Source organism: Oncorhynchus kisutch, linkage group LG26 (assembly GCF_002021735.2).
Source record: "Oncorhynchus kisutch isolate 150728-3 linkage group LG26, Okis_V2, whole genome shotgun sequence".
Classification (NCBI taxonomy): Eukaryota; Metazoa; Chordata; class Actinopteri; order Salmoniformes; family Salmonidae; genus Oncorhynchus; species Oncorhynchus kisutch.
Genome location: NC_034199.2, coordinates 38,623,969 through 38,640,949, shown reverse-complemented (window position 1 = coordinate 38,640,949; position 16,981 = coordinate 38,623,969). Strand labels below are relative to the sequence as shown.

Here is a 16,981-nt window from a genome sequence, read left to right as displayed (position 1 = left end):
TTTGTTAGAAAGAATACTATATTTACCCCGACGTAGTGATGCCGAATGTAAAAAATTAAAACAAGCCTCAGAACATCAGGCTTCCTACAGTGCAGAGATGGCCATCTCTATGGTAGTCTCTTACTGGTGTGGGCCTTGTGAATATATTGACCTTTTTAGATATTTTTTGCTGGAAGTTTTCTTTAAGACTGACAAATGAGTTTTGGTTCAATACCAGCTAATGTGTTTACTCCTTCAGAGTTGATAGCTTATGTGGGGCTTCTTGATCTATGTTGTCCCATCCATCCAGCCAGGTTTTAAAAATAGTAACCACTGTTCCCATTCGCAGCTAACAATCCTGCTCTTTCAGTGGCAAGTGATCCATGTGGAGCCTCAGACTGCTAAAATGAGACTTCCTTCTCCCAGACAAAATCCAATTACGTTGGGACAATAGTAGCACCCCTCCAGGCTTTGATACCTTTTTGGAAGCCTTGGTTCTCGCCATCTTCCATTGGAAGTCTGAGTGCCTCCGTTTCCTTTCTTTTCCTCTGGGTCTATCCACCCATCGCCGCTCGCGCTAGGATTAACCATGTGGATTCCATCTGGTGCAGAAAAGCTAATCATGCCAAGGGTGCTCCTGACTGTGTACATGTGGAAGGTGCATCGCAGTAGGCCTATACTCCATGTGGACATACCATAGTCAGTGCTTTAGAAGGATTTGAGGGATGTTGTGCTGCAACTGATATGTTGGATACAGTCATTTGTCATAGCTTCCATTTCATGCAGATAAGATGTATTACACCTGATGAACAATGTCACTCAGATTACAATGGCACCATCTGGTGGCAAACTGTAAGAGACTAAAATCTTCCAAAGAGTTTTTTTGTAAGACCGTGGCACTAGATAAACAGTTTTACAACATAACATTTATGAGGTAATAGAAAATAAATACTGAAAGCACTAGACAATTTTCTCCAAAGCCCATTTATTGAGTTGATATTTTGACCACACTGTGGAGTACAAACCTGCATCCCCTGGTTGTGTGTGCTTACTGGCAGAGGACTTGGACACTCGTTTCTGTATGAGTGGGTAAGGTGTTAAGTGTGTTTTTAATAGCTTACGACCTCTTCCATAACCACAAACAAGGAGTGAGTGACGTTAGTATAGCTTTGTGAATCAATGACACCAAGTCAAGACAGTCAAAATCTAAACAGGCTACAGTAGTTGTCACGGCATAATATATATATATATATTAAATGGTGTGACAGACTGAACTCACTTTACATAAGACAAGGCAACAGAAGGGTAAGATCACCCTCAGGCAGGACTGGCGATCACTGCTCACTGACCGACAACACACACACAAAATAAAAATACAACCACCAGACTTGACTGGTTATTTCTGTGTCCATCATTCATTAAAAACAGGCATACTTGGCAGAATTATAAACACATATTTCACTAGGCGATTGCTTAAAAAGTTATGCTTGTGGATCTCAAATTAGGATTCAGGCCACTTAGATTGGCTGAGTGTTACCAAAAGATATGGCTAGACCATAGTGGTCATCAATGGAGAAGAGGGCCTCACATCAACAACCTGCCCAGGGACTGCGGTTGAAAATTAGTCGGCTGGCTAAAACCAGCACTTTTACTGAAACGTTGATTAATGTGCACTGTCCCTGTAAAAATACAAATAAACTCACCCTACATCTGAACCCTACATATAGTAAATCAACATGGGATTAATAAGCGCTTTTCAAGGACCAAAGTCTCTAAACAATTGTACAAATAAAAAAAGTTTACAAAAACATGAATAAAGAGCAGGGTGGGCTGAAATAAGAGAGATGTATCAGTGTATGGGGAGGGGAGGGTTTAGGATACGAACCTGGTTTAATGTAAGGGGCATGTGGGTTGGTAGGGGACAAGAATGTCAGGTGGGGGGGGGGGGGGGGCAAGGTGTTGAAGGGCTTTGTAGGTCAGAAAGAAGAGCTTGTAATCAATGCATTGAGAGGCAGGGAGCTAGTGAAGTTCAGAGGAGATGTGCTACCAGTACTTAGTGTGGGTGAGGGGGTCGGGCTGCAGAGTTATGAACCATTTGGAGCTTATGGAGGGAGCTTGAGTTGACGCTAGAGAGTAGTGAGTTGCAGTAGTCAAGACAGGAGATGAATGAGTGTTTCAACGGCAGGACAGGTGGACCTGGCTTTGGCAATGTTGCGGAGGTGGAAGAATGACAATTTGCCAGTCCGTCCGTCTTATGTGATGGTCAAAGGAGAGGGTGAAGCCAAGGTTGTGTGTGTGTGGGGGGAGACAGTGGTGTCAATCGCAAGATTACCAGCTTTGGTGAAGATGGATTTGGTGCCTATGAGTAGAAGTTCCGTTTTATAAATGTTTAACTTGAGGAAGTGTTGTTGTAGCCATGTTTTTATTGCCGAGAAAGGAAATTCAAGGTGGGTCGAATAGGGATTTGGTGCCGAGGTGATCTGGGTGTCACCTGACCAAGGAAGATGAAGAGTAAGGGACCCAGCACAGTACCTTGGGGGACACCATGTGTGACTGCAGTGGCGTCTGAGGTATGGCCATTGAGGGAGATGTAGTGGGTCCGGTTTATGAGGTACGATTGTAGCCAGGAAAGTGCTGTACCCTCAATCTGATGACTCAGTGCTAAAAGCGGCACTCCGGTCAAGGAGAATCAGGATGTTAAGGGCACCAGCATCAGCAGAGATGAGATCATTCACAACTTTGAGTGCAGTTTCAGCACTGTGGTGGAAACCAGACTGGAGGGGCTTGAATTAGTTGTTGACTAGCAGGTGGGTTTGAATTGGGAGGCAACAGTCTGGAACAGAGTCTTGGAAAGGAAGGTTGGAAATTGTGCAGAAAGATGGTGGTGTCCGTTCCTGGCATTTTTAAGATGGGGGGGGGTGCCTGCAGCTGTTCTGTAGTTGGAGGGGTGAGATCCGTGGGCAAGGGAGAGGTTGATGGTGTGTGATATATGGACAGAGGGCAGGCAGGCAGGCTTTAATGAGAACAGTAGGGAGAGGATCCAAAGATGGACAGAGAGCAGGCAGGCTTTAATGAGAACAGAGCTGTGATGAGTAAGTTGTGGTGTTGATGACATGAATTTTGAGATATAGGGAGAGTCAATGAGTGCAAATTTGTAGAGACGAATTTCAGGGGTGACAGTTGAGGTTGACGGGGGAGGGGCGGATGAGAGAGATTGATCAGTCAGTGAAGTGTATTTGTGAGCTTTTCCTTGAAAATAGCTGGCGGAAGGAGTTGCAGAGTTCAGTGGAGGGAGTAGAGAAGGCATCGTCACGAGGCTGAAGTAGTTTGCTGACAGTGGAGAACAGAGTCCAGGAGTTCTTATTGAAGCAAGAGGACAGCTTGCTTCAGGGCATGGACCTCAGGGGTCAACCAGGGGGAGGGGGGGGGAGTTTGGGACACGGGTTTAGTTTGGGGGGGGGGGGGGGGGGGGGGAGATTGAGGGAGACAGAGCAGTGTTGACTTGGGCAGCTAGTTCATCAGGTGAGATGGGGGCGTGGTCAAGAGGCAGAGCAGATGGCATTAGAGTTGTAGGGGGTCAACAGCTTTTATGATGCAGAAGGAGTTGGTCTGTATTGTTGGGTAACATTGAAACAGTCCAGAATAAGAGGCAAGTTGAGTTTAATGAGTCCACATGAATATTCATATTGCCAAGCAACAGCAAGCATGGGGAGAGTGGGACAGCAATGGCAAGTAGTTTAGATAGGAATGATTCATTAGTTTTGGGAGGACATCCCCCCCCCCCCCCCCTGGACAAGACACCTCCTTGAAGCAGACAGACTGCTTGTGGAGGGAATGATTAAGTCTCAAGGGTCCTAGGTCTTCTAGAAGCTCTGGTTGCGTTCTGGGCAGACAGTCCCCCGTCATTGGTTCAGTGTTGGCCGGGGCCCATAGTCCCTGCTGTCAATCGTGTTTAAATTTGGGAGATGAGGTGATCACAGTTTGGGTTGGTTGGACATCTTGGTCTTCAGGTTCTCTGACAGTTTATCCAGGAACTCAAAGGTGTTCAGGTAGTCTGAGCGTTTGGTACTAAGGGAGAAGAGAAGATGAAGGAAAGAAAGACCGTTGGAGTCAGTCTAGTTTCAGAGTCAGATTTACTGTGCGTATGTATGCATGCTACTCACCCCGCCATGCCTTTGATACAGATAGCCAGATCCTTGGTCATGAAGCCAGCCTCGATGGTCTCCACGCAGACGACCTCCAGGGCCTCAGCAAACACACGCAGCTCTGCGTTGTCATCCAGCTTCGCCCGGTGCAGCAGCCCCCGCGACCAAGCAAAGATGGACGCTGCGCACACACACGTTAGGGACATGTCAAAACGTTGAGCTCTAGGTCCTCGTGTTGCCTGTGTTTCTCTGTGCTGTAATCAATAGAAAACAGTTTCTATTGGACAAATTCAGGTAGGTCCCTCCCAGTTTGGTGTAAGAAACATTTTGCAACATAATCCGTGTAATGAATACACCCCTGCTACATGCAGATCTACATCCAGAAGGGGAATGAGGCTGAATGGTTTTTTAGAACAGACATTATCAGTCAGAGACCGAATTAAATAGAACATACATGGTATCCGTGTCTAATTTACCGATGGGGTTGGTGGATGTCTCCTTGCCCTGCTGGTGCTGTCTGTAGTGGCGCGTTACCGTGCCGTGGGCTGCCTCCGACTCGACCGTACGACCGTCAGGACAGATGAGCACACTGGTCATCATGCCAAGGGACCCATAACCTGGGGTACACAGAGATATTAAATACATCGGTCACAAAGTACTTAGCAGCTAAATGGATATAAGCACTCAGGGACAGTAGTACCAAGACAAAATATATATATCAGCATTCTCCTGTGTTCTGGAACTAAAAGGCATTCTATTGAGATATTTTAAGGAATATTTTAAGACTACACAAATTCAAAAATGGACTAGCGTCTGGACTACATCAGAGTACACTAGACTTAACTAGCTGGTCTTACCTTGGGCTACAGAGTCAGACTGGACGTCTCCGTCGTAGTTCTTGCAGGCCCAGATGAATCCTCCATCAGACTTCATGGCCTGAGCCACCATGTCATCAATCAGACGATGCTCATACCAGATCCCCTTCTGCTCAAACTTAGAGCGGTACTGCCTGGGACACACAGGAACAGGTCTGAGAACAGGGTTTACACACCTAAACCTCGTACTGTCCTTTATAAAGAAGTCAGAAATTGAACATTTGCAATGGCCAATTACCCTTTATCGTCAACCATACATTGTATGTGACTCGTGTGTATCGTCTACATGCTGAAAAATATATTGTCAATAGGGAAAATAAATATTTACTCAGCAATTAAATGTCTGAGGCCAGGCAGACATACTTTTCATAGATCTCCTGGAAGATATCTTTGAAGCGTCCGTCGTACTTCTTGAGGATGGTGTTCTTGGTGCTGAGGTACAGAGGCCAGGCTTTTTGCAGCCCCATCTGGAAGGAGCTGTGGGCAAAGTCCCTGATGGAGCTGTCTGTGTTGTACATCCCCAGAGCCACACCACCTGAACCTGGAGGACCAAGACACATTCTCATGAAGATACTGTACAGTCACATGAATACACCACACACACACACTAAGACAGCCACCTCCCCCCTCCCCCATTTTGCAAACAGAGCAATGGAGCCAACCTTAATCACAACCTCTAGTTAATCAAAAGTCTGTTTGTCTACAGTATGTGCAGAAGAGGGAGGTACACAGCTGATGTATCATTCAGACTTAAATCAGATACTGCCGTTCTCATATTGTAATATTTACACAGCAAACATATGTAAAGATTGTCATATTGACATACACAGGCTGGCACCATAGGCTAACACAGGCTGGCACCATAGGCTAACACAGGCTGGCACCACAGGCTGGCACCATAGGCTAACACCATAGGCTAACACCATAGGCTAACACCATAGGCTAACACAATATTATATAACGGACCAAATCTATTCTGGACATTATTTTCCCTTACAAGCAAAGGTTACATTTTAAGATTGATTTTCATTGACAAGTAAAACTTGTGGTTTTACCTTCAAAGTCATGGACGACAAAGTTCATTGGCTCCCCAATCTTGGGTGTGAATTTCATCTCCAGTCTCCCAGGTCCAGGTACCACAAAGTCTGTGGCCTTGTACTGCAAAGAGGAGAGAGAGAGTGGAGAAGTCATAGATGAAACAGACAAGGGCTCCATCTAGTGTAGGAAAATAGAAGGGCAATCTCTGTCTGGGGCAACTAGGCACTGGACTACTGTTCACTGGGTAGATGACAGTAACCTGTAATCTCAGAATAGGACAGAACAGGTTACATTGCTGTTGGAGGGCTGAAAAACAGATGTGTCTGGTCAAAATGAATCATTGTTATGGTTGTCTTCAACCAATCAGTAGTGTGGATGCAACCGAAAGAGCAATCCGAAATAGCACTGTATTACAATATAAAAAAAATCCAGGCCATACCGTGACGTGATTGTCAAATACAGTAACCAACCAAAAGGTCAAGTTCCCACCTCATTTCTCAATGGAGTTGAAGCGTATTGACAACGGCATGGTGCCACGTAGAGGTTACATTGTTCTCTAGCTGCAGTACAGTATGAATGATGTTCCACTTTGAGACGTGGAGCCAGTGTGGCGACATCATGGTCTAAAGGACAACAAAGCCATTTTAAATCAGTGACTGAGCGTTCAGTGACAAACACCAGTCCATTTGTCTCTGTGAGCAGGCCTGACCACCACACCTCTAGTCGGCATGAAGTTAACATGTGATCACCTGGAGACTGTACAATATCTCCCTTATTTAAAAACGTGTTGACCTGACGGGGTACCACTAACACATAGCTTCATTTACCTAGGGCATAGCATCCATCCTCTCTGTCTCTCGAGGTAAATCAGATTCAAGGAAGTGAAGGGCCTAGAGAAACCTAGAGAGCCAATCAGGGGTGGGGGTGGGCATGGTATAAAGACATTTTGATTAGAGGTCGACCGATTATGATTTCTCAACGCCGATACCAATTATTGGAGGACCAAAAAAAAGCAGATGCCGATTTTTATTTATTTATAATAATGACAATTACAACAATACTGAATGAACACTTATTTTAACTTAATATAATACATCATACAATACATCAATAAAATAAATTTAGCCTCAAATAAATCATGTTCAATGTGGTTTAAATAATGCAAAAACAAAGTGTTGGAGAAGAAAGTAAAAGTGCAATATGTGCCATGTAAGAAAGCTAACGTTTAAGTTCCTTGCTCAGAACATGAAAGCTGGTGATTCCTTTTAACATGAGTCTTCAATATTCCCAGGTCAGAAGTTTTAGGTTGTAGTTAAAGGAATTATAGGACTATTTCCCTCTATACCATTTGTATAGGGGCGGCAGGGTAGCCTAGTGGTTAGAGCGTTGGACTAGTAACCGGAAGGTTGGGGTACAAATCTGTCGTTCTGCCCCTGAACAGGCAGTTAACCCACTGTTCCTAGGCCGTCATTGAAAATAAGAATTTGTTCTTAACTGACTTGCCTAGTAAAATAAAAAGGTAAAATTAAAAAATTAAAATTAAAAAAAATGATTAACCTTTGACTATTGGATGTTCTTATAGGCACTTTAGTATTGCCAGTGTAACAGTATAGCTTCTGTCCCCCTCCTCGCCGCTACCTGAGCTCGAACCAGCAACGACAACAGCTACCCTCGAAGCAGTGTTACCCATCGCTCCACAAAATCTGTGGCCCTTGCAAGGGGAACAACTACTCCAAGTCTCAGAGCGAGTGACGTTTATTAGCGTGCACCCCGCTAACTAGCCAGCCATTTCACATCGGTTACACCAGCATAATCTCAGGAGTTGATAGGCTTGAAGTCATAAACAGCCCAATGCTTGAAGCACAACGAAGAGCTGCTGGCAAACGCACTAAAGTGCTGTTTGAATGAATGCTTATGAGCCTGCTGCTGCCTACCGTCGCTCAGTCAGACTGCTCTAACAAATCATAGACTTAATTATAACATAATAACACAGAAATACAAGCCTCAGGTCATTAATATGGTAAAAAACGGAAACTATAATTTCGAAAACAAATAGTTTATTCTTTCAGTGAAATACGGAACCGTATTTTATCTAACAGGTGGCATCCATCAGTCTAAATATTCCTGTAACATTGTACAACCTTCAAGGTAACATAATTACGTAAAATTCTGGCAAATTAGTTCGCAATGAGCCAAGCGGTCTAAACTGTCGCATATACCCTGACTCTGCGTGCAATGAACGCAAGAGAAGGGACACAATTTCACCTGGTTAACATTGCCTGCTAACCTAGATTTCTTTTAGCTAAATATGCAGGTTTAAAAATATATACTTCTGTGTATTGATTTTAAGAAAGGCATCGATGTTTATGGTTAGGTACACGTTGGAGCAACGACAGTCCTTTTTCACGAATACGCACCGCATCAATTATATGCAACGCAGGACACTAGTAATATCAACCATGTGTAGTTAACTAGTGATTATGATTGATTGTTTTTTATAAGTTTAATGCTAGCTAGTAACTAACCTTGGCTTCTTACTGCATTCACGTAACAGGCAGTCTCCTCGTGGAGTGCAATGAGAGGCAGGTGGTTAGAGAGTTGAACCGTAAGGTTGCAAGATTGAATCCCTGAGCTGACAAGGTAAAAATCTGTCTTTCTGCCCCAGAACAAGGCACTGTTCCTAGGCCGTCATTGAAAATAAGAATGTGTCCTTAACTGACTTGCCTCGTTAAATAAAGTTGTAAAAAAAAATATATATAATAATAATAATAATAATAATAATAATTAAAAATGGTCGTCCAAAAATACAGATCGATTGTTATGAAAACTTGAAATCGGCCCTTCTAATTAATCGGTCGACCTCTAATTTTAATGAATGGTTAGTAAGGGTTCTACTGCTGAAGGGGTGGTAAAAGGTTACCTGGTCTCCGTGGGCATGCCTGCCGATGATGATGGGTTTGACCCAGCCGGGCACCAGGCGGGGGATGTTCTTACAGATGATGGCCTCCCTGAACACGGTGCCTCCCAGGATGTTACGGATGGTCCCGTTGGGCGAGCGCCACATCTGCTTCAGCTTGAACTCCTCCACCCGGTTTTCATCCGGCGTGATGGTGGCACACTTAATGCCCACGTTGTAGCGCCGCGTCGCCTCCGCCGCCTCAACCGTCACCTTGTCGTCCGTGGCATCGCGGTTCTCCATGCCCAGGTCGTAGCTGAGGGAAGGGCAGATGAGCAGCAGGGAGGAGGATAATTGTTACCTTTAGGGTTCATGGGAGGACAAATGCTATGAAGAGTATGTGGGTCTGTATAACCAATTAAAAAGTTTGTTTCTATCAGAATAAAGTTTAATACATTTACTGTGTGTTTTTGTTTGATGTCATTCAGCCTTCTATAATGAAGTCAGTGGGGATTCCCAATGCAAAGCCTACCTCTGATGACTGAACCACCTCATCAGGGAGTTCCCTACTCTATCAGGTCTAACAGAGCCACACTGTACCAATCAAAACAGGACCCAGTAAACAAAACCTTCCAGTTTCAAATTCAGCAGGAATTAAACAATTGCAAAAAGTAGAATGTATTTGTCGAACAGAGCAACATTCAAATCAGTGTGAAATGATGTAAATCACATAGTGTCATCACTATAAAGTAAGCTTGGTGAGAGGCTGAACCAGAAACAGTATACAAGATGCTAACATGTGAACAAAGAGGCCAGTCTTCGCAGGCTGCTGCTACGTGACTGAACTAATGAATTACTCCTCTGAAAGACCCAACACATGCTAGCAGGGGATGGGGTGCTCTGGATTTCCACTAGTTACCGCAAGCAAAAAGTCAAATGGCTAGATCGTTAAAAAAAAGGTGTATTTTTGGTCTTAAATTTAAGGTTAGCAGTGGTTAAGGTTGTTTAAAATGTTATTTTGAGAGAAATTGTAATAATAGGCAGGGTTTATGAGAGCTAGTGATGACTGACGTGCTACTCCTGGTGGCAATGAACTATTAGTTTGAGGTATTATTACATAACCAACTTCCCATTTCTACACACAGTTAGAGACCGGGTTGTCTGCTCACAAACTACAACACGTTTTTTATTTTACCTTTATTTAACTAGGCAAGTCAGTTAAGAACAAATTCTTATTTTCAATGACGGCCTATAAACAGTGGGTTAACTGCGTGTTCAGGGGCAGAACCTTCCGGTTACTAGTCCAACGCTCTAACCACTAGGCTACCCTGCCGCCCCAACAATGCAAGAAGGAACTATTTATTTGTTTATTGATTTAACACTATTGAAATCACCCCACAAATAAAGTGCACTGCACCCGTACATCCAAAAAAGACAAGACGAGGCATAAATACCTCATTTCCTTGTAAGCCTTTCCTTGTGTAAACTGGGTTTTGTTCAACAACCTTTCACCCAGTTTCTCCCTCCCCCTTAGCCTAGTACTACAACAATGTGCAACTCCACAGACAACCGCAGGTTAGATGTGCATCTCAATGTCATTGGGAAATCAGCACATCTGATACAGCACTACAGGCGTTGTGTAATGGTGCGAGATGGCGATAAATTGCCTGAGGGCTGTGTGCGCACTGTGGTTGACCAAGATGACCCGTCCACACCCCCCACATCCCCAACCAGACCGAATGCATTCCTAAGATTTGTGAAACCAATGAGTGTGCCTTACAGACACAGAAACTGGGACAGCAGGAATAAAACAAACCTGGAATAAAAAAAACTTTAAAAACTTAAGCTATCCTTCTCACTTGACCAACTTCAGATCTCAATAATTTGATACATTTTTTAATTACTGGAGATAAAAAGAAAAAAAATTAATACATGGGTAACAAGCATGACCACAGGTCAGGTCATGGGTAACGAGCATGACCACAGGTCAGGTCATGGGTAACGAGCATGACCACAGGTCAGGTCATGGGTAACGAGCATGACCACAGGTCAGGTCATGGGTAACGAGCATGACCACAGGTCAGGTCATGGGTAACGAGCATGACCACAGGTCAGGTCATGGGTAACGAGCATGACCACAGGTCAGGTCATGGGTAACGAGCATGACCACAGGTCAGGTCATGGGTAACGAGCATGACCACAGGTCAGGTCATGGGTAACGAGCATGACCACAGGTCAGGTCATGGGTAACGAGCATGACCACAGGTCAGGTCATGGGTAACGAGCATGACCACAGGTCAGGTCATGGGTAACGAGCATGACCACAGGTCAGGTCATGGGTAACGAGCATGACCACAGGTCAGGTCATGGGTAACGAGCATGACCACAGGTCAGGTCATGGGTAACGAGCATGACCACAGGTCAGGTCATGGGTAACGAGCATGACCACAGGTCAGGTCATGGGTAACGAGCATGACCACAGGTCAGGTCATGGGTAACGAGCATGACCACAGGTCAGGTCATGGGTAACGAGCATGACCACAGGTCAGGTCATGGGTAACGAGCATGACCACAGGTCAGGTCATGGGTAACGAGCATGACCACAGGTCAGGTCATGGGTAACGAGCATGACCACAGGTCAGGTCATGGGTAACGAGCATGACCACAGGTCAGGTCATGGGTAACGAGCATGACCACAGGTCAGGTCATGGGTAACGAGCATGACCACAGGTCAGGTCATGGGTAACGAGCATGACCACAGGTCAGGTCATGGGTAACGAGCATGACCACAGGTCAGGTCATGGGTAACGAGCATGACCACAGGTCAGGTCATGGGTAACGAGCATGACCACAGGTCAGGTCATGGGTAACGAGCATGACCACAGGTCAGGTCATGGGTAACGAGCATGACCACAGGTCAGGTCATGGGTAACGAGCATGACCACAGGTCAGGTCATGGGTAACGAGCATGACCACAGGTCAGGTCATGGGTAACGAGCATGACCACAGGTCAGGTCATGGGTAACGAGCATGACCACAGGTCAGGTCATGGGTAACGAGCATGACCACAGGTCAGGTCATGGGTAACAAGCATGACCACAGGTCAGGTCATGGGTAACAAGCATGACCACAGGTCAGGTCATGGGTTATGAGCATGATCACAGGTCAGGTCATGGGTAATCTCTTTCCAAAACACTTCTGCCCAAATGCACGTAGAGTCTAGTGGACGAATGCGTCAAACTTGACCTTCGTTAACAGAAAGCCCAGGAGAAACTCCCGGCGCATAGACATCAGCTTATTTTACCAACCAATAATTTCCCACAACACCTTCCCCCTAACCCTCCCGTACAATAGCACACCACAAGCACAGAGCCACGCCTCAGTAGTGCGTTTCGCTAAAATTAAAATAGTTCACTCATTACGGTCACTCCCACAGAATTCTAAATGGTCATTCCCACAGACCAACTTTGAATAGTTGATGTACCAGGCTTATTATGTGCTGTGCACAATAGCTTGGAGACCAGGTTAGATCATGGGTTTGGAACACTGGTATGAGGTCATAGGTTCTAATGGAAATTCTATAACCAACAAGAACCCATCATGTTGCATCAATTCTGAAAATATTGTAAAAGTAGTAAGAACTCCGAAGCTCTTAAACAGACCGTATGCGTTTATCCTTTAACTGCCAGTTCTCAAAAACATCAACTTTTCTAACGCTTTTAAGACACTGAAAAGCTCACATACAATTGTAATAATCACAGCACTGCAGCCAATGTCGTGCGTGTGTGTTTAATATCAGTCCACAGTCTGAAGGTCTAGTGCAAAGAGGACTGGACTAGAGCAGAGGACTGGACTAGAGCAGAGGACTGGACTAGAGCAGAGGACTGGACTAGAGCAGAGGACTGGACTAGAGCAGAGGACTGGACTAGAGCAGAGGACTTGAACAGTTCAGATTTGACAGACCAGAGTTGTAGATCTTGGAAAGGATTGGTTCTGGATCAATCACGCCACATCCAGCTCAACTAGTCTGCTGACGTCATGTGATTGTCTGGGGGGGGTTTGGGTAATACACTGCTCTTTAAAACAGCTACCTCTAGGAACAAACTGGTCCTCACAGTTTCAAAATGCATTGGTCTTTTCAAAAGTGGTAAATGATTATACAAGTCCCTTTGATCTGGCCATCACACTACCTTTTACCCAACACTTGAAACATGCCACATGTTCTGAACAGACGTCTAATACAGGATAGCATGAGAGTAGGGTTAACCCTAACCCTACTAAAGAACATGTTGCGCAATAATGTACAGTAACAACTAACAAACCTGTCCTTGGTGATATTTGCTAGTGTCTAGGGTTAGTGTAGTGCAGAGCACAGCTACAATCAGCATTTCCACATCACGTGTTATTCCTGTAACCTATAGGGGTTTCCTGAGCATGCGGCTTAAGAAAAAAAACTTACCATTACAAGTCAAACTAGTGAACCCTGTAGTGAAGCCTACCCAGCAACCCTACCCACCCAGTGAACTCTACCCACCCACCCAGCAACCCTGCAACCCCTACCCACCCACCAACCCTACCCACCCAGTGAACTCTACCCACCCACCCAGCGAACCCTACCCACCAACCCAGCAACCCCACCCACCCACCTAGCGAAACCTACCTACCCAGCAACCCCACCCACCCACCTAGCGAAACCTACCTACCTAGCGGACCCTACCCACCCAGCAACCCCTACCCACCCACCCAGCGAACCCCACCCACCTACCCAGCGAACCCCACCCACCTACCCAGCGAACCCCACCCACCTACCCAGCGAACCCCACCCACCTACCCAGCGAACCCCACCCACCTACCCAGCGAACCCCACCCACCTACCCAGCGAACCCCACCGGGGGGACTACCTGAACATGTCCAATAAGAAGTGCTCATTTTCATTGTAAAATGTTTCCCAGTACCCTTTGCAACGTCGTACAGTAATGACTACAAGCCCAGGTGTAGCAGCAGGTACAAGTCACCTGTGCAGGTCCATCTCCAGGTAGGGGAAGATGAGCTTCTCCTTAATGAGCTCCCAGATGACTCTGGTCATCTCATCCCCCTGCATCTCCACCACCGACCCTGCCTTGATCTTCTGGGACATCCTGAAACCTGGGGAGGCAGAGTGGGAGAGAGTCAGTCAATAGTAACAAGAAAATGGCAGCTGGCAAGCCTTCTGCATGTGGAAGTTATTTCAGCAGTGATACAGTCAAGGCAATTTCCCCCTGGTCTAAAGTACATATCAAATTAATTTACAACTTGCGCTTACTAGACCAGTGAATCAGCATTTCTCTTGTATCAAAATGCCATTTTCCTAAACAGGGACAGTTTCAAAGAGATTCCAACCTCTAGTTTTACAAGTAAAACAACGTCACCTGAACCATAATACGTTTTAGCACCTATGGCCCATTTCTCTAAACTGAACATGGATAGCCTACATTAGCTACCGGCAAGATCAAGGCAAGAAACCTTGAGATAAAAAGCATCCAATCAACAAGGCAGTACTGGTGCTACATTGGTCGATACATTGCTTCTTCTGAAAACTTCGTAACGATGTTTTAACGTTCCACCCGGAAAAGTTAACCCCAGAACGTTACATACATTGAACACTGACTGGCCATCGTATGATGAGGGGCTAATAGTCTAGTGATACTGGCAAAGACTAGACGGAAGTTAAAGAATCTACCGTTAGTCTGGGCTAAATTACCTAATGTTAATCGCGAATATTAAATTTACTGAATGTGTGCACAATCAGCCGGTGTGAGAGTTGTCATTATCTTCCTTCACAACAAAACTCAACAGGCCTACCTACATCTCTCTCCATAACACACATTGCAATATACATGTTCGTATCAAATAGGCCATTGTATTTTAAAGACCCCAATGGTATTTGTTATGTCCAACAATGGTTAGTTGGGCGATTGTAGCCACTGTTGCCAGACAATGGGGATTTAGCGATGATCAGACCAAATAAAAGCGTTTAGACCCAATATACCTAAGCAGTAGATACTATGAGTGCCTACCTTCGTTTCTAACAGAACCACAATATGTAGGTAATAGTTTAGGCTGTAGAGCGGCTTGTTCTGCACGGACTGGTTCTAGAAGGCTGCAGTTACAACTGAGGAGAGGAGAGGCGCGGTTTCATATAAATAGAGGCGTCAACCAGGAGGGAGTTTGATTACACTGAACCGGGATAAAACGGGTTTATTGCCCCTCAACGGGCAAAAGCGGTAAGGGAGGAGCGCCTGGCTCAAATAGAGCTGGACAGGGCCACAATGTCAACAAAATAACATGATACGTCGCTCAGAAACATAAAACATGCATTTTCTAGTAAATAAATACTATAATTTAAGTAGTTTCCCTTAGGGAGGCAGGTAAAACGATATGTGTATATATAAAGAGCAAAACTTTCGTATGTAAAAACACTGACCTACATAGAACTATGCCATGTTGGTTTTCAGCCAACTTCATCTTTGGCTTTAACTGGGAAAACCGGTTCATCCTCGTAATCAATGCTAACCCGGTTTACCCACGCCATTAATCGAATCCCCTCCTGGTTAGCACCAGTGAACTCACCCGCAAGACAGACACTCCCTGAGCCAATCAGGGGAAATGGCAAAACCTAAACCAGACACCCCACTCGCTGTTTTTTGTTCTCAATGAAATAACGTATTACGTAGACCAGATCCAGCTGCTATTACATTGGTGTCTGTGGGAGACACACCCAGTTAAGTAGACTGAAACGTCAATGGTAAACTGTCTTAGTTCATGATCTTCATTTTTCCACCATCTTTTCCTAAACCAGCCAATAGAGTAATCCCACACGGCTATGGGAGGGTGTTTATGGGCGGGTAGTTGGTTTTTTCCCCAGAGGTTTGTTTGTGCTACGCGGCGGCCTCAATTGCTCTGCGAGAATCCTTTTAATAAAAATAAAAACATTTAACAGTTCATGTTAAATTATTAGGAAATGCAGTTGATTTAGGTTCCCAAACACACCCATTTCAACACTCCTAACCTAGGCTATCACAATTCTGCCGTTTCTACTCTATCACCGTATGCAATCGTCGTCTCTGCAGCTTTTTGAACAGACTGTTCATTGAGAAGGTGGCCTCATTAATGCACAAGTGCGAAAATGTATGATCATACTGACCTCCAAACCGTAGTCGATCTGGCGCACCGAGCATGTCTTCGTTATACGAAGTATAGGGAGCTTCGTCTGCCTCAAAGAACGTATGCCTACAATGAATGACAGACGCGTTCAATGCTTTGATCAGGTCGATGTTGCTACAGCACCGAGGGCTTATTTTTAAAGTAAAATGTTGTGCAACATTTCAACCCGGTGCCGTTGTTGATTTGGCAATGTGATCATTAACTTATAGAAAACACCCAGGCGAAGAGAGACTTATGATATACACTCGCCTGGGTGTTTTCTATAAGTTTATGATCACATTGCCAAATCAACAACGGCACCCCACCCTTAATGCTTGTGTTGCAATGTTACACAACGTGTCACTCTAAAAAGACCACAGTGCTGGAGCAACATCGGACGGATAAAAATACAGAGTACAAAAATGAGGAACAACTTCCTAATATGGAGTTGCACCCTCTTTTGCCCTCCGAACAGCCTCAATTCGTCGGGGCATGGACTCTACAAGGTGTCGAAAGCGTTCCACGGGGATGCTGGCCCATGTTTACTCTAATTCTTCCCACAGTTGTCCAGTTGGTTGAATGTCCTTTGGGTGGAGGATCATTCTTGATCCAGTGGAGGATTTAGGTATCGGCGACATGGGCAGCCGCGACCGGTTTTCTATCGCTCATTTTCACGTCACGCCAATGATGTCACCGTGTGGGACTGACCGTCAATTAACCAATGATATGTCACCGTGTGGGACTGACCGTCAATTAACCAATGATATGTCACCGTGTGGGACTGACCGTCAATTAACCTTGTCGGAGTGGACGCCCTGATTCTAGTTTGAGCTAGGCAAGCTACTGCATGGGAAGGTCTCCCACTC

At 45.2% G+C, this 16,981-nt stretch overlaps 1 protein-coding gene across 3 annotated transcripts; it reads right to left on the bottom strand.

Annotated features, from left to right (window-relative positions):
- Positions 1–944: 944 nt before the first annotated feature.
- Positions 945–16,263, bottom strand: LOC109881709 (isocitrate dehydrogenase [NADP] cytoplasmic-like). Of its 3 annotated transcripts, none has more exons than XM_020473817.2 (9): positions 16,117–16,256; positions 13,949–14,078; positions 8,958–9,249; positions 6,055–6,157; positions 5,363–5,540; positions 4,982–5,133; positions 4,601–4,741; positions 4,143–4,305; positions 945–4,047 (listed from the first exon to the last, which is right to left on the bottom strand). In XM_020473817.2, exons 1-9 carry the CDS (start codon positions 16,148–16,150, stop codon positions 3,954–3,956), a joined length of 1,287 nt encoding a protein of 428 aa, XP_020329406.1. In that variant the 5' UTR covers positions 16,151–16,256; the 3' UTR covers positions 945–3,953. The 3 variants fall into 3 exon arrangements, with proteins under 3 accessions (XP_020329406.1, XP_020329408.1, XP_020329410.1); XM_020473819.2 differs by lacking the exon at positions 16,117–16,256 and adding an exon at positions 14,990–15,097; XM_020473821.2 differs by lacking the exon at positions 945–4,047 and having other exon boundaries at positions 4,262–4,378; positions 16,117–16,263.
- Positions 16,264–16,981: the final 718 nt, after the last annotated feature.

What these genes read in the sequence shown, in the direction of transcription:
- LOC109881709 (XM_020473817.2), bottom strand. Translation starts at nt 16,150, where the DNA reads ATGCTCGGTGCGCCAGATCGACTACGGTTTGGAG. An exon ending in TTCCAGGAGATCTATGAAAA is followed by an intron (nt 5,134 to 5,362) that starts GTATGTCTGCCT and finishes TGTGTGTCCCAG; the next exon opens with GCAGTACCGCTCTAAGTTTG. An exon ending in TGTATCAAAGGCATGGCGGG is followed by an intron (nt 4,048 to 4,142) that starts GTGAGTAGCATG and finishes CTTCTCCCTTAG; the next exon opens with TACCAAACGCTCAGACTACC.